The sequence below is a fragment of the Piliocolobus tephrosceles genome, chromosome 15 (assembly GCF_002776525.5).
Source record: "Piliocolobus tephrosceles isolate RC106 chromosome 15, ASM277652v3, whole genome shotgun sequence".
Lineage (NCBI taxonomy): Eukaryota > Metazoa > Chordata > Mammalia > Primates > Cercopithecidae > Piliocolobus > Piliocolobus tephrosceles.
This window is the reverse complement of record NC_045448.1, coordinates 49,238,790-49,262,396: the sequence shown is the minus strand read 5'-3', so window position 1 is coordinate 49,262,396 and position 23,607 is coordinate 49,238,790. Positions and strand designations below refer to the sequence as shown.

General features: G+C 41.7%; 1 protein-coding gene across 2 annotated transcripts in view; it reads left to right on the top strand.

Moving 5' to 3' along the window:
* The window catches only part of FSHR (follicle stimulating hormone receptor), a 194,318-nt gene extending 181,819 nt beyond the window's left edge, over nucleotides 1-12,499 (top strand). For both annotated transcript variants that reach the window (XM_023223898.3, XM_023223897.3), the window contains 2 exons: nucleotides 5,824-6,009; nucleotides 10,674-12,499. In XM_023223898.3, coding sequence (XP_023079666.1) covers nucleotides 5,824-6,009; nucleotides 10,674-11,907 — 1,420 coding nt within the window. In that variant the 3' untranslated portion in view covers nucleotides 11,908-12,499. The remainder of the gene's footprint in view (nucleotides 1-5,823; nucleotides 6,010-10,673) is intronic.
* Nucleotides 12,500-23,607: the final 11,108 nt, after the last annotated feature.

Genomic DNA, 23,607 nt, shown 5'->3' with positions numbered 1-23,607 from the left:
GGAATTTTCTTAATCCATGGAGATACTAGAGATATGTTGTATTTTCTGCCAGTTGAAAATTTGGAAGTCTTGACAGGTTCCATGTTTGATCCCTTCAGACAGTAAGCTTTAAGTAAACACCTCCACAAAGACTTTTATTTCCCTGTCATCCAGGAACCACTTTTGCTTAAAAATTTGCTTTATTGAACTTTAAGTGACTTTGCCTCTTTCCTACCAAGAGCTCCCTCATCAATATCCACCAACGAAAGATCTCAATCCCAGGACACTGACAAGATGCCTTCGTCTCACAGCAGCAAAGCCATCATGTGCAAATGATAGCAGCACATATGTCTTCTAGCTGTGATGAGAAGGAATCCAAAATAACAAGCTAGCTCCAGAACACTGAGCAATGGAAAGGCAATGAAGTTTACCAAAGAGGCTTCCCAATCTGACACCTAAATACTGGATTGCATTCAAATCAATCCACCCAGTGTATCATTCTGCTTATTCCCCAAGGCATGTCTGCCTCCTTGTTGACACTGCACAAGGTTGCTCCCTTTCTTGGTAACTTTGATATTCTCAGCCACATATACTTACTGCTGCAGAGGCACCATTTTCCTGAACTCACTTTAAGTCTAGATTTCTGGATTTCTCAGTCTGCCTTACACTCATCTCCCCTTAGAATTAGCTCTTTGGTAAAATTTTTTCCAGCTTCTCATTTTTATTACAATGCTGAGTCATGTCTGCTTTTGAGACAACTACTTACTGAATAGATTTCGTGAGCCCAAATCTATGCCAGAAATGATACAGAAGACAAAAGTCTCTTAATAACGTCTGCTCTCAGGGCACTTGAAATCTGGCTGAGGAGACAAACAAACATAAATGAAAAGACAATCATAGGAAACAATAGAAGACATAACACAAGGTACAAGATTCTGCAATTTGTGGAAGTCAGAGAACATCACAGTTGGCTGGGGTGATCTATCTATTTCCTTTCCTAATCCTTCTCCAGTGTCACTCCCCAGTACATCTTCAAACAAAGCAATAAGTTTCTGGGTACTTAGTACATGAAAGGCACTGCTGAGAATGCTACAGACTTCTACCTTCAAGGAGAGATAAAATACAAATAGTACATAAAGCAAAAGATAGTCAGTGGTAAGACAGGCAAAAAGTGTACAGACTATAATGCTATTGCACTGTTACTGGTTTTCAAGGAAAAATTATCTCTTCAACTGTTAAACATTATGGAGACCTCAATGGAGTTTGTTTTGGTTCTCTATTGCCTCATTAAAATTTAATGGCTTAAAACAACCATTCCATTTTTATCACAATTTTGTGTGTCAGACATTTGGATGGCTGGCCCTGATCCATGCAATGTCAGCTCGGGTGGCTGACTGGGGCCAGGGTGGGGGCCAGGAGGGGGGTCCACTTCCAAGTTGTCCCCATCACTTATGTGCCTCACACATCTGTGTTTATTGGGTGTGTCTGTGTGGTGTCTTCTCTAACTCTGTCCATACAGTTTCTCATTCTCCAGGACCTCTCTGCATGGTTTAGGCTTTTACCAATATGGCAACCTTAGGGTATTCAGAGACCTTTCATGGCAGCTGAAGACTCTGTAAGACCAATGAGAAGATGTCAGTGCTCTTAAAGACTAGATCTATAATGAATAGCAACATTTCTATCATATTCTTTTATCCAAAGACATCACAGTTCTGCCCAGATTCAAGGGGAGAACAAACAGACCCCCGATGGAAAAGAGTGTCAAAGAATTTGCAGTCACCTTTAATCCACCACAGAGTACATGAGATAATGGAATGATATTCCATGGAGTATAAAAATTTGTTTCTCTTTAGAATCTTCAATTAATCCAATTTTTGTACTGTAAACCTAAGAGGGAGGCATAATTAAGAAAAATAATCTGCTTTGTATTGCTCGTTTTGAAAAATGTGAAAAATGTTCAGGAGAGGCAATGATGGCCTTAGTCTAAATTGTTCCTAAAGGACTTCTAAAATGTTTTTTCATCATGTTTCTTGGAGTGAGTCCTGCCTGAATTGTTATAGACAAAACAGGGAGTTGAGTCTCAGCCTTTGTTCTTTCCACATTTGAGAAAAAAAGAGGAACCCAAATGCCAGATAAGAACTTGGTCACAGAAAACAGGGCAAGTGTCACTAACAGAACTGGCTAGAACAGGGGTTGCCAAAAGAGAGGAACCAGAAAGATCTCCTGCAGCAAATAAAAAAGTTGGAAATCTCTAAAACAATGGGAAGTATAAATGGAGAGAAGGCAGAGACAGCAGCAGAGAGCGAAGATTCATCACAGTCACAAGGGTTCATGGACCAGACTCTGATCTCCAGGGACCCCAAATCTGAAGAACCATAAAAGGGAGGGAGCTAGACAAGATGCCCTGGACCACCAGAATGTTTACCTTGTGGTGATAACAACGTGTTGTGAGAAGTAATTAGATTCCAGATATATGTGGTATATAAAGTCAAGAAGTTTTTCTGAGATTTTTCGTGTAGGGTATGAGAGAAAGAGAGGAGTCATGGTAGGCATCAAAGTTTTTGCATGAACAACTGGAAAGGTGGAACATATTTTCAGAAAAGATCAGGAAGGCCATTTTTATTATCCAAAGTCTGACCTGCCTATTAGACAACTAAGTGAAGACAAGGAGGCAATTGAATATGAGTCTGGATTTCAAGAAAAAGAAGCAACCTAGAAATACAAATTTTAGCGCCATCAACATATAAGTTCTATTTATGTCATAAGACTGGATGAGCTTACCTGCAGAGTGAAGATGGAGAAAAGAAGTCTGGGCACTGAGTTCATGGGCACTCCTGAAGTTGGAGGTCATGGAGGAACCAGCAAATAAGAAGAAACTTCCAAGGAGTTAGAAGACAAGTATTACTAGATATACCGAAAATTGCCAGGAAGGTATAAAATTTCTAGATTTGTATGAGCCTTAAGAAGTCATCAAACATATATAGGGCAAAAATTGACAAAACTGGAAGTATAGAAATCCAAAATCATAGTTGGAGATTTTAATATAATTTTCTCAGTACTGACAGAACAAAGCAAAAAAAAAAATCATTAAGTATATAGGAGATTTGATCTAATTAACAGCTAACAAAGAGGGGACTATGTGTAAAATACACACACATACAAACACACACACACGTAACATAAAGGTAATTGTTCTGAAAATGTAAATCTTCCTGAATATCAAACAGGGGATCAGCAGTCCAGAAACTGGCAATAGTAACCACTACTAACTCTAGGACTTGAGGAACAAATGAGGAAGTCATCTTACTGATGTCCAGAAACTGGGACAACTGGTAGAAGCTGGATCCTCCAAGGATCTGTTCAACAAGAGCTGGAGTCATGGAGAAGACTCAGTTGCTGCCTGAGACAGAGGAGGGATGAGTATGCTCTTTTACCTACCCTCCAATCTCCTGCTAGTGCCATTTGCTAAACCCAATTGAAAGCTGATTGATAAGGTGGTACCTGGGAATTGGAACTGCAGGGATCATCCCTCCTGCAACACAGAGAAGAGCATAGAGAAGGGCATGACATGGATGTGAGAGACAATAGGCACATCATCAACACACGGTACACGATGACTTGTCCTTCATTCTAAGAGCAATGGAGAGTCATTAAAGGGTAATCTCATAGGCATTTTTTACATCTGCAGTAAAAAATACTAAGATTGCAATAGATGGTCATAAGGACAGTTATGAGACCATTGCATTTGTCTAGGCAGATTGTGGTGACTTAGACCAAAGTAACAGAAGAAGAGGGAAGTAGGCTGATTTGAAACACATTTAAAAGTTAGGCTTGAGAGAACAAGACACTGATGTCACATGAGAGAGTCAAGGATGGCACCCAGGTTTCCATTATGAAAAACAGGGGAAATTGGAAGGGTCATTTGCTGAGATGCAGAAAACAAGGAAGAACATATTTACAAGAAAGATGGTAAGTTCAGTTTTGATGCAAGTCATCAAAATGGTAGACTTCAAAAAACAACTGATTATCTGGATTTGGAGTTCAGGAGTAGGATCTGAATAGGGATACACATTTTGGAAGCCATCAGCACATGCCTGTTATCTGAAACTAAAGGAATAAAAGAGATCTCCTGAAAAGATTGGGTATAGTCAGAAGGGGTCTAGGTATAGAGAAATGCCAATATTTAAAGAACAGATAAAAGAGAAGTAAAACAAAAAAACATCAGAAAGAAGTCAACGGAGATGTCAGAGGAAAATATGTTGAGGAGAATATGATGCCAAGAAAGAGAGTATCTCAGAAAGAAGGAGCATTCTACCTGTGAAATGTGACTACAAAATCAAGGAGATCAGAACTAAGACATGGCCTTAGTGAGTATTATTTCCCCAGAGGCTAAAGAGAAACTCAATTGAATTGTGAGATGAGGAAATAGTGACATCAAGTACAAAGAACTAGTATAAATGTGCTTGGGAAATGGAAGTGACAAATAAGGCAGTAGTTAGGGATGGGTTTCACTGGACAATAGGAAGCCATTATAAATTTTTGAGCAAGATAATTATACAATGAAAACAAGACTTTGAAAATGTAATTTTCACCAGATTGTGAGAGCATATGGGGTAGCAAATATATATTCACACCCCCAAGTTTCATTACTCTGAGTGTCTACTGCTTTGATTTACAGGGAATGCCAACATTAAAAGATTCTTCTTCCTCAAGTATATACAAGGGTCCCCAAGGGTGCTGAAATGAAATCATCCTGGTCATCACTTGCTACCACCCCCATCAGAAGCACCCACTCATGGCCAAGCTGTTGGCCCCAACAGGTCCAAGCTGGTGCCATTTAAATCTCCTTGTTCTCACCAGCCAGTCTTGGTTTTGAAGTTTGCAACTACCAGTGGTGCTGCCAGAAAAGCACCCACATCACTGGTGCTGCTGCCAAAAAGGATGGAACTTGCAGCCCATCAGAGGCAGGGACCTGGTTAAACTGGTCATTTGTGCTGAGGTCTACTGGACAGAGACTTTCCTACCAAACAAGAACAACTGTCTCTCTCTCTCAGTCTGTGTTATATTTACTAAGAATAGTTGCCAGACATTAAGTGTTTCTGTTGGTCAGAACATTCTTTATGTACTTTAACTCATCTAATTTTCACAACAACCCTCTGAAGTAGATAGGATTTTTGTCTTTCCATTTTACAGCTGAGGAAACTGAAACATGGAGAAGTGACATACTTGACCAAGGTCAGAAATCTAATAGGGAGAGGGGCAAGGTAGATGTGCAGGCAGGTCTGCTGTAGATGCCAAGTTCGTAACCACCACTCTGCACTGCCACTTGGACTTTTTGCCAACACTGCCCCTACTGCCTGCCAGACTCTTCTTTTTCTTGTAGTGTATTTTCTTCTTGTCCCTTTTCCTGAAATTTGGCCACAGATTCTACTCTAACTCATCAGAAATATTTTTATAGCTAGTTTTATGGCACAGACAAATGGTCTCAATCCCTTAGTCCCATGCAAATGAGCAGGTACAAATAGACTGTAGAAGGGAAGGTGGCTAATTCTACTCACCAGCAACACTTATGGCCCAAATTAGCCAGGATGTAAGTATATCCAGGAATCAGAATGGCCTATTATCTAACTCCTCCTACCAGGAACAGAAGGACCAGGACTCCTACAGAACCAAATGTCCCATTAGCCAAATATTGATCTGGCCAAGGTGTGTTGGAGGAACCGGAGTCTCTCTCCTCATCCATGTAAGAGTATCACTAGAGTGTCTGCTATTTCGCCTGCTAACCAAGAGCAGAAAGTTTTAGGTCCATAGTAATCCTGTTATGTTTACCCTTTCTCTTTATAGAGATATTTCAAGAACAAGGATCCACTCCCTGCCTAGCTATGGCTTAGAAAATCTTAAGAAGCTGAGGGCCAGGTCAACTTACAACTTAAAAAAGCTTCCTAGTCTGGAAAAGCTCGTTGCCCTCATGGAAGCCAGCCTCACCTATCCCAGCCATTGCTGTGCCTTTGCAAACTGGAGACGGCAAATGTGAGTCTATCTTTGAGCCCTGCTCAGGGATTTCCCCAATGTAGAACTTAGTCCATAATTTCTACATATCTGCGACATGAAGAGAATCTGCTTGCGGAGAGTTCCCTGTCTCAAGCCCTTTGGCACATTCTGGGTCAAAACTTCAGTTTTGTGGAGAGTGAGGAATGGTTGCACCCTTTCATTTCTTTGAAAATGGACTCACAGGACAGGACTACCCATGGGGCAGAACATATACCAGGTACTAAATGAGAAAACATGAAAAATAGTAAGCACAGTGCCTGACTCAGAGTTGGTGCATAATATCTGTTCCCTCTTTCCCTTGTAGCTTTATAGATTTAATCTTTCAAGTCCCAAACTCTGCACTTCATAAATGCCCCATCCATGTCATGTTTGGCAGGGAGATGCATAAATGCCATGCCAGAGACTGATGTACCCATCTGCAGCACGTCGCAATCACTCTAAACCTCTCTAATCCGCCTCGGGATCTCACTACCTCACAGGGAGGAGAAAGATTAAGACATCTCATTACTTTGGCTTTCAAAGAAAGCCAGGTTCAGGGAAGCCCAGACTTAAAGAGGTTGATCTAAACAGAGACAAGTCCTAGTTACCTAACTGGTTAAAAAAGTGAGATAATCATAGAAAGGATCTGGAGACAGTAAACAGAAAGTCGCCTTGGAGATTGTACACACGCCCCAGACATTTAAACGATGCATTGGAGGTAAGAATTTACTGAGTATCAGAGTTCTAAAAGCTCTCACTCTCCTCTGAGCTCACCTACATAAGCCACACCATGTAGTTGCACTCATCAAATGATGTCTTTTCATTACTCTTATATACTAGCCTAGAACTAATACAGCTTTCCTATGATATTATTTCACTGTTTAACACAGTCTCCTCTATTATTCAACCTTTAACATACATTGACCAGTCCATGTGGACATGTTCCTTGCTCAAAAGCAAAACAAAAAGAACAAAACAGTACGCACCCTAAAATATTTTCCAAGTAGCTGGGAGTCTTTACTCAGACCTTTCTGAAGGATTTGTAGGAAAATAGCTGTTTTTCAGAATCTGCATGCATCACTGGGATGTTATCCAGAATGGGCACTCTTCATAGATGAGCTCAAGAGCCAGGAAATTTCTTCCTGACCACTAGAATTCTTAAGGTCCTGGGCTGAAGCAGTGGCTTGCCTCTTTTATATTCCACATAAGAATTATTCTATCCAGAGTGAGAAAGATACTAATTTTGCACCAAGTCCCTGGAACTGAATACCCCGAAGGAGAAATAAAGAACATTAAAATTGTACAGGCAAGGTGGCTCACACCCGTAATCCTAGCACTTTGGGAGGCCAAGGCGGAACAACTCCTTCAGCCGAGGAGTTTGAGACCAACCTGGGTAATGTGGTGGGACCTCGTCTCTACAAAAAAAATTAAGAAAATTAGCCATGTGTGGTGGCACATGCCTGCAGTCCCAGCTACTCGGGAGGCTGAAGTGGGAGGATTGCTTGAGCCCAGGTGGTCGAGGCTGCAGTGAGCCATAATCGTGCCACTGTACTCCAGTCTGGGCAGCGGAGTGAGACCCTGTCTTTAAAAAAAGAAGAAAATGTTAAAATCACTGTGACAGCAGCTTGCAGTGTGCTATTTGGCCTAGTTCCAACACACCCCAATAATTTGTTATCTCATCGTGTTACTAAGACTCCTCTAGACATAGCCTCAAGGTTCTCCCAATTGGCATCTCCACATCTGCCTTATATTGTCCCAGGACATGAGGTCTTCTCTGATCCCTCCAGAGCACTCTGCTCTCATCCCTCTAGGTTGCTGCTGTAACTCACCATCCAGGCCTGCTGGGGTACAGCAAGGAGGGGAATGTGGTTCTTCCACAACGTGCCAAAATAGAGTAACAAAAATTGTGATAGATGGTTTTTGTTTTTTATTTTTAGCAATGGGTATTTGATTTTTGTATTCATCAAATTCACACAAACAACATAAAATAATTATGTTATTCAGAAGATAATTTCAGATTTATTCCTTCGATAGAATCATTTCATTGTATATTACAGTAGGTGTGGTTTGGTAGTGGGATTCAAGTTTTAACTTGTATGATGAAATTATTCTGATCCTCATTTGGAAATAATAAATCTTTGGCCAGTGGTCCCCTGGACTCTTCCTGGGCTCTTCCCAAAAGTTCCTATCAACTACACTCTTCATTTGTCATTGAACCAGATTATTTCCTTGTCATAATTCTGTATTCAGTTTGCATTTTATTCCCATTTTATTCTTCAATTTTTATTGTATCTAACAATACAAGTTGTTTCTTCACAACTCAATGTTGTGAAGGCCATTTCTTCACAATTCAATATTAAATTGACATGCTGTGGCATATGCTTCTAAGTACCCACACAGGGCCTAAACCTCAACAAGAATTCCATAAATAACCGCCATCATTTATCTTCATACAGCTGACATTTGCTGAGTATTCACTGCCAAGCACTGTAATACTTTGTATCTTTATCTCATTTAATTCCCACAAAGGTGATATCATTATTATTCCTTTCTCACAGAGATAGAAACTGAGGCTCAGAGATACTAAATAACTTGACCTACACTGACCAAACAAATCCAGATCTGCTCTGCCTGCCTCCAAAGCTCAGGCTCTGGGACACTGCTATGCCACCCGCAAGCATCTGTTCACTGACTGATCAGAGTCCAAGAGTGCCACTTTTTAAACTGACCCTAAACTGCATTTCCAACTCCTTATGATAGTTAGGATTTTCCAAAGTACTGCGGAGGCAAAGTTTGATGTCCCTCAGTTTCCACTTTTGTTTCTGTTCTTATCTCAGAGACATAAGTTATTTACTTTTCTCCTTACTTCATGTCAGTGGGTCACTTCTGTTTCAGAAAAGGGAAGCACAATATTTAAAATATGTGGACAGCAGCAACAACAGTAAGAATCTTCACAGACACCATAAGTCCCAGGAAGTGAAGGCTGTTTCTAGAGAGTTAAGTAAGATCTCAATCCAATGAACCACACTGCAGTCGGCAAGTACCAGGTTACTTACTTTCTCTTCCTGGAATCAGGCTGCAGCTAGTTCAATAACAGGGTTTAAGAGTCGGGAATTAGACTAAGGACCACAAGATAACCCTCTTATGCCCTCTATGCCCATTATGGAGCTTGCCTCACCTTCCTTGGAAGACCACTGACTAAATCAAAACATTTTCTGGGCTCTGTTTCCATTGACTTTCAATTCTGTATATGTTCATCATTTAGCCTTAAACAAACAAAAAGAATCCCTTAGGCCAAGGGAAAATGACTTCCTGGCAATTCAATTCACTTCCCAGGGGTGAGAGAAGAGAGGACGGGGAGAGATGGGGAAAAGTTCAGTCCATGTATAATAGGTTGGAACACCTGGTGAGACTCATCCTTTAGCATCAAATGGAGTCTTTACCTCCTCCACTCCCCTAGCCACTTCTTTCCTCCTTATGAGGGTTTTAATATTCACTTCCCTTATATCTGAGGTTATGTCAAGGTTTAAAAAAAATACAGTCAACTTAATATAGATGTGAACTTGCCCCTTGGGGAACGAGGGAAAGGTATGCATGTGTATGTGTGATTTTTTTTTTTTTTTTGCATCCAAAAATGTCCCAGTGTAAGGCTTATTCCCATTTTATTATGTAATTCCCATTCCATAAGCCTTTACTTCCAAACTGAAATATTACCTTCCATGTCTCTACATCCAGAGTATTGATAGACTACTCTGGGGTAGAATATTTATGGTTATACTCATGGATTGAATATTTATTACCTGGATTTCATTCAAATCCCTCTGTAAGTACCTCTATCCTGTTCACAAGGCCCCTTGTACATTTGTGTTCAAAGGGAAAACCAAGACAGCAAAGTGAGGCCAAGGAGAGCTAGGCTGCCCCGAGGATGAGTTACGTTCTTAGAATAAATTAGGTCCTTTTGCAACTTGCACTTGCTCTTTGGGGCACTCACTAGGAAACTAATAGGAGAGGGCCAGGCTTACCTTGCAGACAAATACATGCCTGAGGTCTATTGTGGCCCCCAGAAAGTGAGATAATAAAGAACAGGAAAGACCCTGGTAGCATTTCAGGCAAATTAGCTGGCCTCCTAATAGCCTGAGAACTAAAAAGCCAGGGAATAGGGGCTGGCTGGGAACTAACTAGATTTTGATCCCCTAATTTATGTAGATAAGAGAAGCAAATAAGTTCTCATTTGAGTGAGAGAACAGTCTGGATCTTCCAGTGATTTGAGTGTAGAGGAATAGAAATATCTCCTACTCAGGCATATTAAGAGATAGCTGGATCAAGATGGGAGAAGGAAAAGGGTAGAGTTGATACCAGGTCTGTAAATTATTTTCACTTAACAGCAAGGCTTAGTCTCAGGCGCCTTCCTCCCCACATTCAGGTTTTGGCAAGATGGTTTCCCCAGTGGGCCATCCAACTCTAGTAATATATATACAAGTTGTTATATTCATTTACAGTAAGCAGCATTAACCCTTGAGCTTAGCCTCAAGGGCAGATACGATGTGAGAAGAAAAAAAAAATCTCATGAAGAAACCCATCATTTCTACCCTGCACAAAGACAGTGATGTATTTGCTATTCTGAATCTGAGATGTTGATTCTCTTTCTTTTTGTATTTTTCTAGCTCTGAGCTTCATCCAATTTGCAACAAATCTATTTTAAGGCAAGAAATTGATTATATGACTCAGGCTAGGGGTCAGAGAACCTCTCTGGCAGAAGACAATGAGCCCAGTTACAGCAGAGGATATGACATGATGTACAGTGAGTTTGACTATGACTTATGCAATGAAGTGGTTGATGTGACCTGTTCCCCTATGCCAGATGCATTCAACCCATGTGAAGATATCATGGGGTACAACATCCTCAGAGTCCTGATATGGTTTATCAGCATCCTGGCCATCACTGGGAACATCATAGTGCTGGTGATCCTAACTACCAGCCAGTATAAACTCACGGTCCCCAGGTTCCTTATGTGCAACCTGGCCTTTGCTGATCTCTGCATTGGAATCTACCTGCTGCTCATTGCATCAGTTGATATCCACACCAAAAGCCAATATCACAACTATGCCATTGACTGGCAAACTGGAGCAGGCTGTGATGCTGCTGGCTTTTTCACTGTGTTTGCCAGTGAGCTGTCAGTCTACACTCTGACAGCTATCACCTTGGAAAGATGGCATACCATCACCCATGCCATGCAGCTGGACTGCAAGGTGCAGCTCCGCCATGCTGCCAGTGTCATGGTGATGGGCTGGATTTTTGCTTTTGCAGCTGCCCTCTTTCCCATCTTTGGCATCAGCAGCTACATGAAGGTGAGCATCTGCCTGCCCATGGATATTGACAGCCCTTTGTCACAGCTGTATGTCATGTCCCTCCTTGTGCTCAATGTTGTGGCCTTTGTGGTCATCTGTGGCTGCTATACCCACATCTACCTCACAGTGCGGAACCCCAACATCGTGTCCTCCTCTAGTGACACCAGGATCGCCAAGCGCATGGCCATGCTCATCTTCACTGACTTCCTCTGCATGGCACCCATTTCTTTCTTTGCCATTTCTGCCTCCCTCAAGGTGCCCCTCATCACTGTGTCCAAAGCAAAGATCCTGCTGGTCCTCTTTTACCCCATCAACTCCTGTGCCAACCCCTTCCTCTACGCCATCTTTACCAAAAACTTTCGCAGAGATTTCTTCATTCTGCTGAGCAAGTTTGGCTGCTATGAAATGCAAGCCCAAATTTATAGGACAGAAACCTCATCCACTGCCCACAACTCCCATCCAAGGAATGGCCACTGCTCTTCAGCTCACAGAGTCACCAATGGTTCCAGTTACATACTTGTCCCTCTGAGTCATTTAGCCCAAAAGTAAAACACAATGTGAAAATGTATCTGAGTGTTGAATGATAATTCAGTCTTGCCTTTGAAGGGTATGCCACAGATAGCTGACAGTGCTTCTACATATCTCACCTAATTTAAGCTTCCTGGCATACCTTTAAAGAAAATTGGTCAGGAACTATTAATTCCATGTGATACATTGGGAAGCTGAATTATTAGTAACAACAATAATTAAAGAATACAATACTATATTACATGTTTTATCCTTATATATGTTATTTTTGAACATTATGTTCAAAGTGCTTTTGTTCAGATTATCTCAACTGATCCCTGTTAAATAAGCAGGACAGGGATTATTCTTGGAGTTTCACAAATGAGGAAACTAAGACTCAGAGTTAAGTCACTTGTTCAAAATTGTTTGGTTTGTAAGAGGCAGAGCCAGGATTAGGTATTCCGACTCCCAGAGAATTTCCAAGAGAAGTACCATGGTATTCATTCATTCAGTCATTCATTCATTCATCCATTCATTCAACAAATATTTACTGAACACCCATTTGAAGCCTTTGTAATGCATCAATGTGGACAGGCTAAAATACATTTCCCAGAATTCCCTTCCTCATGTGTTTCCAGTTAGAGTGGGCCATAGTGAAGACTCTAGGAAAACAGGAGGGCAAAGGAAAACGGCAGCCATTTTGTAGCTCAGCACACTGTTGCTGATGCTGACTCAGCTTACTGCTGTAAAGCAGTGGCTGGGTCTCCAATTGTTCCACCTTTCCCTGGGTCCTCCTTCAGGTTCTCAGACTCATCCTGAACCAGGTATATTTGTTAAGCTCCATGAAAAAGGATCCAACCTCTGCAGGGCACTTTCATCACCAAAGTCAGAGGCAACAAGAATGTAAGCAGGGCTCAGGGTGTGCTTGTGGAATTCTACCTGTGCTGCTGCTTCCAGCATGCTGTGATCTTCCCTTTATGATCGCCCACCCTGAGGACTTCTAGCTCTGGCATCAGCTGTGGAGACATCCTTACAAAGACAGGTTAACCAGCTCCCCACAACTGTGTAAGCCTGTAACAGATATTTACCACCTATATGTATCTACATGCATGCAAATATATCACTGGTTCTGCTTCTCCGCTTGAATCCTAACACCTATTATATGACATGCATATGGATTGTAATGTTAAGAACACAGCAGTTTGGAATCAGACAGCACTGAGATTTTATTAGGACTCTACAATAAGCCAGAACCTGACCTCACTAGGCTCAGCTGCCATGTCTGTAAACTAGAGCTGGTTATATAGCTAACTTTTGAACTTACTGTAAGAAGTAGATAAGCAAATGGTTGTGAAGTGCCTAGTGCTGTAACTGCTATGGTAAATGTTGGTTCACTTCTCTCCTCCCAGACCTGTGCCTGGTCTAGTGCCTTCTCCTGAACCTCAGTCTAGAACTCATTCCATTATAGCATATTGCTCTTGATAAATAACCATACTACCCACATCTATTTTATAAATGACCCCATCTGGATATTTTCGGTCATAAATACCAACTATAAATTCCACCAAGCTCTGAGCCCTGGCTAGCACACAAAGCTCTGAGTCTGCTCTTTCAATATCAGAAGCCAGTCCTTCCTCCTCCTACCGTTTGGCAACCTTTTAAAAAGCTGATCCCAAAAGCATTAATGAGGAAGTTCTTACAGAGCCAGAAGAAAAAGCAATCGTCTCCTCCCATCTGACCTGGCACCATTTTGATATACTGTGAGCATCAAGTGCAAAATAAAATAATTGTCCTTGTAAATAGTCTAGAGTTTTACTGTCTGCACAGTGGCTGCTAGCCACATGTGGCTATTGGGCACTTGGACCGTGGCTAGCCTGAATTTAGATGTGCTGTAAGTGTAAAATACACATGGGATTCCAAATACTTCATATGAAAAATTGTAAAATAGCTCAGTAACTATTTTATTGATTACATATTAGGACAATATTGTTTTTGAGGTATCAGGACAAATACATTTAAACATTAATTTCACTTATTTATTTTTACATTTTTTAATGTAGCTACAAGAAAATTTTACATTACATACGTGGCTTGCATTTATGGTTTGCAGTATTTTTCAATTGGAGGGCACTGATCTAGAACTATACAAAAATAAAGGGCTTTCAGCTAGCATTTTCTCCCCAGCCCCCACACACTCATTTGCTGCACTGCTGGGCTGTCCCAGCTCCATCTGCAGTCATTCATCTTCCTTATTTTTGACCAGAGGCAATGTATTTATGAATTTGGACTCAAAAGCAAGTTGCAGCTAAATTAAAAATACGATAGAGTATTAATTATTTTACAACATAGCTGCTGATGACACATCGGTTTAAGAAATCACGGCTCTGAGAGGCAAGAATGTGTTCAGAGACAAATATACAGCAAGAGACACTCAGAAGACATTTTTTCCATCACTATAATACTTCCTGGTAAGAGATGAGACTTTTCTCAAATAAGCAAACATATTTATGGGTAGCTAAATTCAGTGCTTCTAAGTCCTTTAGACAAATCTGAAGGGAAAGAAAAACATCCTACACTTTCTGTATTATAATAAAAGCTATTGAAATCCAGTGTATCAATCACTCTTCCCCCTAAAGGTGCTTATACAGGTAATACCCCTAAAGTTGTACCTCCTGGAGTGGCAATTCAGACCCAGAGGGAAAACACACACACACGCCCACGCAAGAAAGTTTCAGATTAATACAAGTTAGTTTTTTCTATTTTTTAAGTTTGTATTGCAAATCTCAAAAACCATGAAGAATACAATAGCTCCCACAGATTCCTTAAAGTACCCATATCTCCATGTGTAATACTGAAAATATCAGTAACAAGTACTGATCTCTCAGGATGGATATTGGCTGTGAACATTTCATTTGGCCATCCTGGTACAAAATGAAATCTTTGCCTCCTATCCCTGACCAAACACTGGATCTGCTCCCATATCTATTTCCTCAAATTTTCACCCATCATAAATTCCTTCAGCCCCATCCTGGAAAGCCTCTCATTTTGTCTTCCGTTCTCCCTGCACTTTCCTCCATATACTCCTTTGACTAAATCAAAAGAAAATCTGACAAGGTAGGATCCTCCTTGGCAGGATTGGAGCAAGGCGACTGAATGGGTAAGTCCAGAGTGAATGGGACAGAGTGAAGAGATGAACTGGGTACACAAAGTTGATCAACAGTTTTTATCTTGTCGCATATATATGCAGTAGTTTTGGTGAAGGGGATGGAATGGGGGGCACTGGAGAGTAGTATTTCACTACAAGGCTCCATGTGCTGATCATGGGGAACCCTTCATACCTTGTTTCTGGAAGAGTAAATGGAGGGAGGAAGAGAGTAAGAGGAAACATCCCCTGCACTTGCACCGCCAAGACACTGCAACTTTTACCACAGGCAGCACTCTGCCTTATTTAGTCAGTATCACATGGCATTAGAAAAATCCGAAAAAGATCATCGAAACTGATGGCCACACCTTTAGGTTCATAAAGTATTTTATTAGGAAAGGTTGTAAAGGCATAAGCAGGGAATAAACTTTCAGCTATTGCATACTAAGGGACATTGAAGAAAGAAGACTAATATATAGATGTGTTGTTTAAATTATAACTGAATCCATTAAAGAGACTAAATAAATGTCCACTCAAAATAAAGCTCAACTATAAGGTTATATTTGCTGGCCCTCATCAAGGTGCTTTCAGTGGCAAGAAGCAGAACTCTTAAAAAAAAAAAAAGAAAGAAAAAAAAAGCCTAAGCAATAAGGTCAGTTACATAAAATGCTCCAGGGTTAGATTGGCAACTTGATGATCTCAAAGACCCAGGACGTTTTCCATCTTTTTGCTCTACCATCTTTGCAGTCTTCAGCCACATCTTCTCTCATCATAGTAGGTTGCTATCGCCCCAAGCAGACATGACCAAATCCAGAAACAAAAGATGTCTTTTCTTCTGTGCATCTCTCTTTTCAAAGGGAATAAAATGTCTCATTAAAGGCCATAAGAATGCCTTCCTTTCTATGCATTATCTAAGATTGTTGCCCTGGTTGCAAGAGAGGTCACAAAATGAGCCTCTGCCACATTCAGCCTCTATAGTGGAAGGCAAGTTCTGTCAGTCAGGAGTTCTGTCAGTCAGGAAAGTGGAAGCAGGTACTAGAAGAGGGGGATGAATGGGCAGGCAACTTCATCCTCCAACCTGAGTCAACCCAAATCCTCTCTCATGGGATGAAGCCAGTGGTATTCAAGGTCAGGACACATATGGCATCTTTACACCTCATATCTCCTGTCTTCATCCCTCTGTCACCCTCCCTCCGTTATAACCTGCAGTGCAGCTCCTCTCCATGTAGTCTGTCCCTGAAACAAACCCTAGAGACTACTTAGATCTAAAGGCAACCACTAGAGTTTTGTCCCTGAAATCCTATTTGGGAATAGGAGTGGAAAAGGAAAAAAAAAAAAAAGAGAGAGACGAGAAAAAAGAAGTAACAAATAAAAGAAATGCACTAGGATAGGAAGGAAAAGACATGAGGAAAAGAAAGAATGGCAAGACAAATATCAAGGAAAGGAGCAATGTGAAAGAAAGCTAGGCCCTGACCATGTCCTTTGTGCAGTTACTTGTTTATCTTTGTCTTAAGAAAATCTTTTCAACTTGTTGCAAAGAGTTCAATTCATAACACTGAATGAGCTCAGTCTTAGATCCCAGTAGAAAAACCCAATAGACATACCATGATGCTCTAGGTTTCCCATGGCTCCACATACCATGGTCTGGGGTCCCCACATCTAGTTCAAAAAGTGAGTAATGGAAAAATATTTCTGAAGATATTTAAAGCCTCCCCATGTCAGACCTCAGAAAATGTAAAGACAGCTTGATCCTTTACATGACACAAGGTCTTCATCGTATTCTATTCTTCCCAACAGCATTAGTCACGGCCCCTGATCATTTTGTTCTGGAATATATAAGCTTCAAAAATATACTAAACTCCAAAGTTTGTAATAGCAATTGATTTGTTATGCTCTTGCTTCCTTTTCTTTTGTTATTTTATATCACGGGATTCCTTGAATCCAGGGACATTCCTTAAACACACACAAAAGAAGAATATAAACAATTATCTTATTTGTAGTTATATTGTCCACATAATAAGATGCAAAGGACATTTTCAGCTCTGCAATTAGAGAACTTTCAGGCAATTTCTCCTCCATTTATCATTAGCAAGGGTCATTTAAACTGCTAGGTATTAATGAGTTGAGTTGTTCAAAGATGCAGTCTGGCCAGTGAATATTCAAAAGTTGTTGTTTCACAGGCAGCAAAACCTGTACCACAAGATTCCCACCTCCAAAGAATGAAGCTACCAAACAGCTTTATGTTCCTATTCTGGAAATCAGGCAGCCTGCAGAGTGTGAAGGTGAAGGACATCCAGGGCACCTAGTGAGAGTTGGCCACCCAAATAACTACCCGCCTCCTGCACCTGAAAAAGTTAGAAGACATGGTGGTTCAGGAGTTGGAAGAATTATTCTTATCTGTCCTTGCAAGTTGGGTTGGAGGATGAGCCTATCAAGTGTGAAAACTGTGCCCAGCACCATCCACTACCTAGGACAGTCTGGCTTAACTCTCTAATGCATAGTCATGGAATTTCAGGACTGAAGGAAACTGGTGACTTATTTATCCAAGGCCTTCATTCAAAGATGAGAAATCAGGAGAATAAAGAGAAATTACTTGTCCAAGGTAATATAATTCATAGTAATCAAGTAAGGATTGGAACTCAGCTGTAACTTCAAACCAGAGCTCTTCCTCATAATTCCCCCCTTAAATCATGGGACTTGGCAGCACACACATCAATCACGCACATGCACACACACACACAGAGTCCACACTTAAACGGAGTCAGCCCCTTTGAATTGAGGAGCCAGCCTAAAAATCTTCCCATTCTAAGTAATGAATACCAGGGGTGATTTTCTAAGACTTTGAAAGAGCTATGAGAATTCACCTTCTTCCACATCCATTTGTATTGATTTCTACTCTCTGAATGTGCCACTGGGAGGAAAAAAGTTGGGTGCACTGACTCCTGGTGACCACCATAGGAGGTACAGAACTCCTGGCCTTTAACTCCACTCTTGCATGCTCCTCTAATATCCATGAGGTAATGCAAATGCTCTCTGTCCAAAAGATGATTTAGGTCATTTCCTTTTCACAGAAAGCATAGGGAAGGGAAGCAAAAAGGAAAGAATAAGAGGAGTGGGTAAGGGAAGAAGAGAGGGAATGAAGGAAGGAAGGGAGGGAGGGGAAAAAAAGAAAATGTGGAAAATATCATGAAGAATAGACTGCCTCTGTGTATGAAGTAATGGGAAACCTTCATATACCACATCCCCACAGAGACCCCTGAAAATTTCTCATCTCCATCTATTCCCTGTGCAGTGTGAGCTGCAGCCAGCCTAGGCTTCCCAGTGCCACAAGCCAAGGCTTCTTTAGGAAATGACCCAGGAAGCCCTCCATCCACCTTGCACTGTTGGAGCATTGACTACGGATCAGTTGGGCTGGTGTGCCAAGTCCTTCTTCCTAGGAAGTCTGGAATGTGTAAGGCAGTTTTCTGTGTATTTCAGTGAATAGTTTTAGATCAACATTCAAGAAACTTATTTGTGAGACAGAATCTAACCAAAGACATAAGGGTCAGTATTTGGAACTATACAAATATTTGGTGTTGGGGTAAATTATATCACTGGGAGCCACCTAGAGAAATCAAAAACTAACTCTGAACAAGCCCACACAATTCTATTTTCCACTTATGCATTCCCTTATTCAACAAATATTTATTGAGTGCCTACTTTAAACCAAGCACTATTCCAGTCACTGGATACAAAGTAGTAAATAAAAATGTCTGTCCTTGGAGACTCTATAGTCAAGTAGAGGTGACCAATGACATACAAACTAAGTAAAATGCATTAGTGCTAGGCAGTCACAAGTGCTGGTGACAAAAAATAAATCAGGGAAGAGGGATATGATATGCGACATTGGGGTCCTCCCTGAGAACGTGACTTGAGTAGACCTGGAGGGAATGGAAAGTGAGACATGTGGATATTGAGGGAAGAGTATTCCAGGCAAAGGGAACAGCAAGTGCAAAAGCCCAGGGACAGTGAACCTGGTTTGCTCCAGAAAAACAAGATCACTGTGGCTGGAGCAGAGAAAAGGGGGTGAAGGAGAGTAGCAAGAAATGAAGACAAAAAAATACAGGAAGCTAGATCATTTCAATTTCTCTATTTCTAAAAGGGTGGAAGCAGGCTTATTAAGAATAAAAAAAGACACCTGAAAGGTTGTAGTAAGTATTAATTGAGCTTGTGTGTGTAGATTGCCTAGCCTTGTATTTAACACTAGGAGATCTTGAATTTCAGTCACTTTTCATTTCCTTTAACAGCTTGCTGTACCTCATCCTCCCCCTTTTCCACTTTCCTGGTTTCCCAGCCCTCACTCTAATTCTCTCCTGCCATCATCTCTCCACCCACCCCACAGCAAAGCTGCTCTCCTGTGGGGCTGTCACTTTCAAAAGAATATGATAAATGGTTCACACCACAGTGATAATAATCTCCTATATTGCGATGGGCTTTTTTATACATTCCAGAAGACATTGGCTTGCATTGGTTCATTAGGTCCACAAAACATTCCTGTGAGGTAGAAAGGAGGATAGGGTTTCCTTGTTATAAAAGAAGAAATTACCATTCAAATGTTAAGTGACCTACCTAGGTTGTGTAGCTAAACAATGACAGAATAAGTGCAGAATTCAAATCCCGTGGTTCCAATCTGGACTGTCTCTTTAATGACTGTCACAACTGAATGTGTCCACTTCCTAGGGTTACATAAAAGTAGAGATATTGGAAGCACCAGCCTTAACATGAATAAAGGCAGCAACCTAGATCAGACACTTCTGGCAGCAAGACTAGGCCAGCAGCTGACCAGGGACTGTATTCTTACACAGCTGATGCTCACTGTCCTTGCTGAAGCCTTGATGGTGTGAATTTAATCAGATGAACAAGGAAAATAGAGTCACAAAGCAAAGCCCAGTGCTCCAGTGAGCAGAGCTTTTTCTAATTCCCTGTAATACCTTTCATCTCCTGATCCCAAGCACAGGGCACTCCCTGACTGGCATGCAGTTGAGCTCAGCAGAAGCCAGGTTGAGAGAAAAACAAGAGTCCATGAAATGCACTGTGGCTCAGGAGAGCCCTAACTCATGGGCCAAACTTGACTGTGAGCCAGTGTAGTTAAGGAATTTGACAGCCCTAAGGTGTTTCCTCCAGAGGAGAATAACCTTTAATTTAAGTGTGTCTTTGTTCATCCCTAAAAGAGACCATTTGCTGGGAAAGAATAAGACCATGGCATGGCCATGGCTATTTTCTCTGCTGCAATCAGGCATTTCACATTTAAATGTCAGTTTCTAAGTGAAGCAAGTTGAGGGCAGATGTGTGGTCCCCTTCCTAGACACCATACTTTAGAGGACCCTGCTCTCTCTTGCCCTCTTCTAGCCATGCCTCACCCACAGGCAAGGAATCTGGGAGACCATGAGGCCAATGGGACATGAGCACCCAAATTTGCACTGAACATGCTCTGATACTTGAGGCCCCAAAATCTCCTGAGTACTCAAAGTCTACCTTGACTCTCTCCACCCAAGGGTGCATTACGCCCTCAGTGTGCACCCCACAGGCCTAAGGATGGCTGTTTGCAGGGTGTAAATAGAACTCAGAGGTGCAGGCTGGAGTGGCATAATGCATGCTCAGTGCAACCAGGGTACACAGAGAAAAGGAACTCCGCAGGGCAGGACTTCCACTTGTACCCTTGTCTGAGTCCTGCAGATGTGAGTGGTGGTCTTCATGACGAAGTAGAGGTGAGTCAGTGTTCCCCCACTACTGAGAAAACCACTCAAAGCACAGCTTGCAGGCCAGTGTTGTCACCTTCACTTGGGACACATGCACTTTGGCCATGGCTCTGCCATTCAGATCATTCCATATTTATTAGAACCCTTGGCACTTAACTCAGTTGCCGTCTCCTTCCCCACTTCTGCACTTTCCTGACAACTTCAGCATCATCATGGATCACGCAGCCTGGACCTCAGCCTCACGATACTTTGATTTACCCATTCCCAGTGCTTTACACTTTCATAGACCTGGGCAACTTGTAGCCACAATCCCAATCCCGAAATGTCCAGAAATTGCCCCCTCACCTCTGAAGTCTTCACCTTCAGAAGCCAACTCCCTCCTCCCTTGCTATTCTACCAACCTCCTCAACTTTCCTCCTGGAGCATGCCTTGCCTTTTAGGCTGCCATGACTTTGCTCACGCCATGCGCCCTGCCTAGGCCCCCCCTGCATATACCCTCTTTATCTATAAAACTCAGCTCAAATATCACTTTTCATTGAATGTCCATTGACTAAGCACTAGAAAGCAAGCACCATGCTAAGCAGCAGGATTACAAAATTAGTAAAATGTCTTCTTTCCCCCACACAGACCAGCTCAGGAAATAGACAAGTAAACATAATTCCATCTGTGTAGTCATTTGAGCAAGTTACTATGAGAGCACAGAGGATTTTACCAAATTCAGTTTTACCAGGCAGGGCACTGTACCCGGTGAGAGACAAGGATGCCCCGCCTGGAGTTTTACACATGCATCTACCTGCTTCAAAACAATATATTCATTGGAGGCAAAATGGGAATAGCCCATCTGATTTCTTCTAATGACTGGCAGGCACTCAAACAGAGGTTCATCTTAGGAAATAAAGGAGCTAATATTAGTTCAGCTGTTATGATGTGCCTGTCAAAGAGAAAGTTTCCTCAACCCGCCTAGGGTTGGCAGAGAAAGATTAATGGGAGAAAACGTAAGAATTTATTTGATCAAAGTTGTACATGTCACAGGAGCCTTCAGAAATTAAGACTCAAATATCAAGGAAAATTGTCCATTTGTATGCTAATATTCAGTGAAAAATGGACAGCTATGTCAAATTTGATTGGACAGAAAGGGTATGGTCTAATGGTAGCAGGCAGAGGGAAGAAACCCAGCAAGATCTGTCTGTTCACATTCTTCTTTGCTTCTCTGTGTGGCAGTTCTTTCTCCTGGGTTTAGGGCAGGACTCATTCTGGAACGAGGGTCTCGTGATCATGTATCAGACAAGATAGGTCAGAGAATTTCTTTAAGGCCAGCTCCCACACAGAAAGGCAGGGGAAGATTAGACTAATATGTCTAGGCTTTATGGCTGTCTTTAGGGAAGAGGAGTTCTAGTTTCTATGACCCACCTTGAGGAAGAGGAATTCTAGTTTCTCTGATCTGCCTTGGGGAAGAAAGGAGAGCAGGAGAAAGAAAGATGGGAGAAGGCCAGAGAGACTTTGTTTCTGAAACTCTTTCAGTTTCCTTCAGTTCAAAGCATTCATCACACCAAGACACCATACTGTGGGCCATCACGTTCTGAGCCCTAACACTTCCAATATTATGCTACGAATTTACGCCATGATTTCAGGTAATTATTCCAACAATGCTACAAGGTGAGTATTTGTGTTATCCAATTTCACAGATGCAGGAACTGAAGTGGAAAAAATTGACTAGCATTGTATGGCTGGCAAGTAATCAAACAGGATTTTCTCATTATTTCATTCACTCAATAGTTATTGAGCTCATAGTATATGTCAGGCATTATGTCAGACTTCATGGATACAGACAGGTACACAATAAACAAGGTGGCCACAGCCCAAATGGAGCTTGCATTCTGGTGGGGAAGACACATAATAAACAAGAAAGAAGCAATATAACAGATTGGGACACTGCTATTAATATAAGTAAATGAAGGAGGGATGTCATCAGGAGGATCTGGGAAGGAGTGGATGCTACCTGAGACAGGGTGGTCAAGGATAATCCCTTCTACCCTCCAGTGTGCCTCTGCAGTATATATGGCAACAAAGTCTGGTTTCGTGTATTCTACCACTTACTCCAAGTCTAGTAAGTATTTACAAAGCTTACCATTGCCTACGACTCTCAGATTATTTTCCTAAGATGCTGCAGAATCCTTATGTTTCTCAGCCTCAACAGAATGAAAAGGAGGTCTGTGCTTATATCACTTAAGGACCAAAGAGGAAGGAAATTTACAATTAATGTGCACTTTGCCAACTGTGGATGAATTAGTTAGGTCACTGTGATCTACAGGTTAGATGTCTGTTCAGCAGTGTCCTCTACTTGAGATTCCAAGGGGGTTGAAGCTCACTACTCCCCATCCCCTGTTCTCTTCTTTCCCTTACCCGCTTCCTCACACTGATTCAGAATCTCCTCCATGGCGCGGGGGTGGTGGCTCACGCCTGTAATCCCAGCACTTTGGGAGGCCGAGCCAGGTGGATCACCTAAGGTCAGCAGTTCGAGACCAGCCTGGACAACATGGTGAAACTCTGTCTCTACTAAAAATACAAAAATTAGCCAGCCGTGATGGCAGGTGCCTGTAATCTCAGCTACTCAAGAACCTGAGGCAGGAGAATTGCTGGAACCCAGGAGGCAGAGGTTGTAGTGAGCTGAGATCGCGCCATTGCACTCCAACCTGGGCAACAGACTCCATCTCAAAAAAAAACAAAAACAAAAACAAAAACAAAACAAAACAAAAAAACAAAAAAACCAGAATCTCCTTCATATCACCTTCATATCAGTATCTTACAACACCTGAAATCCCCATCTTATCAATCAGATGCATGCTGGTGGAAAGAGCATGA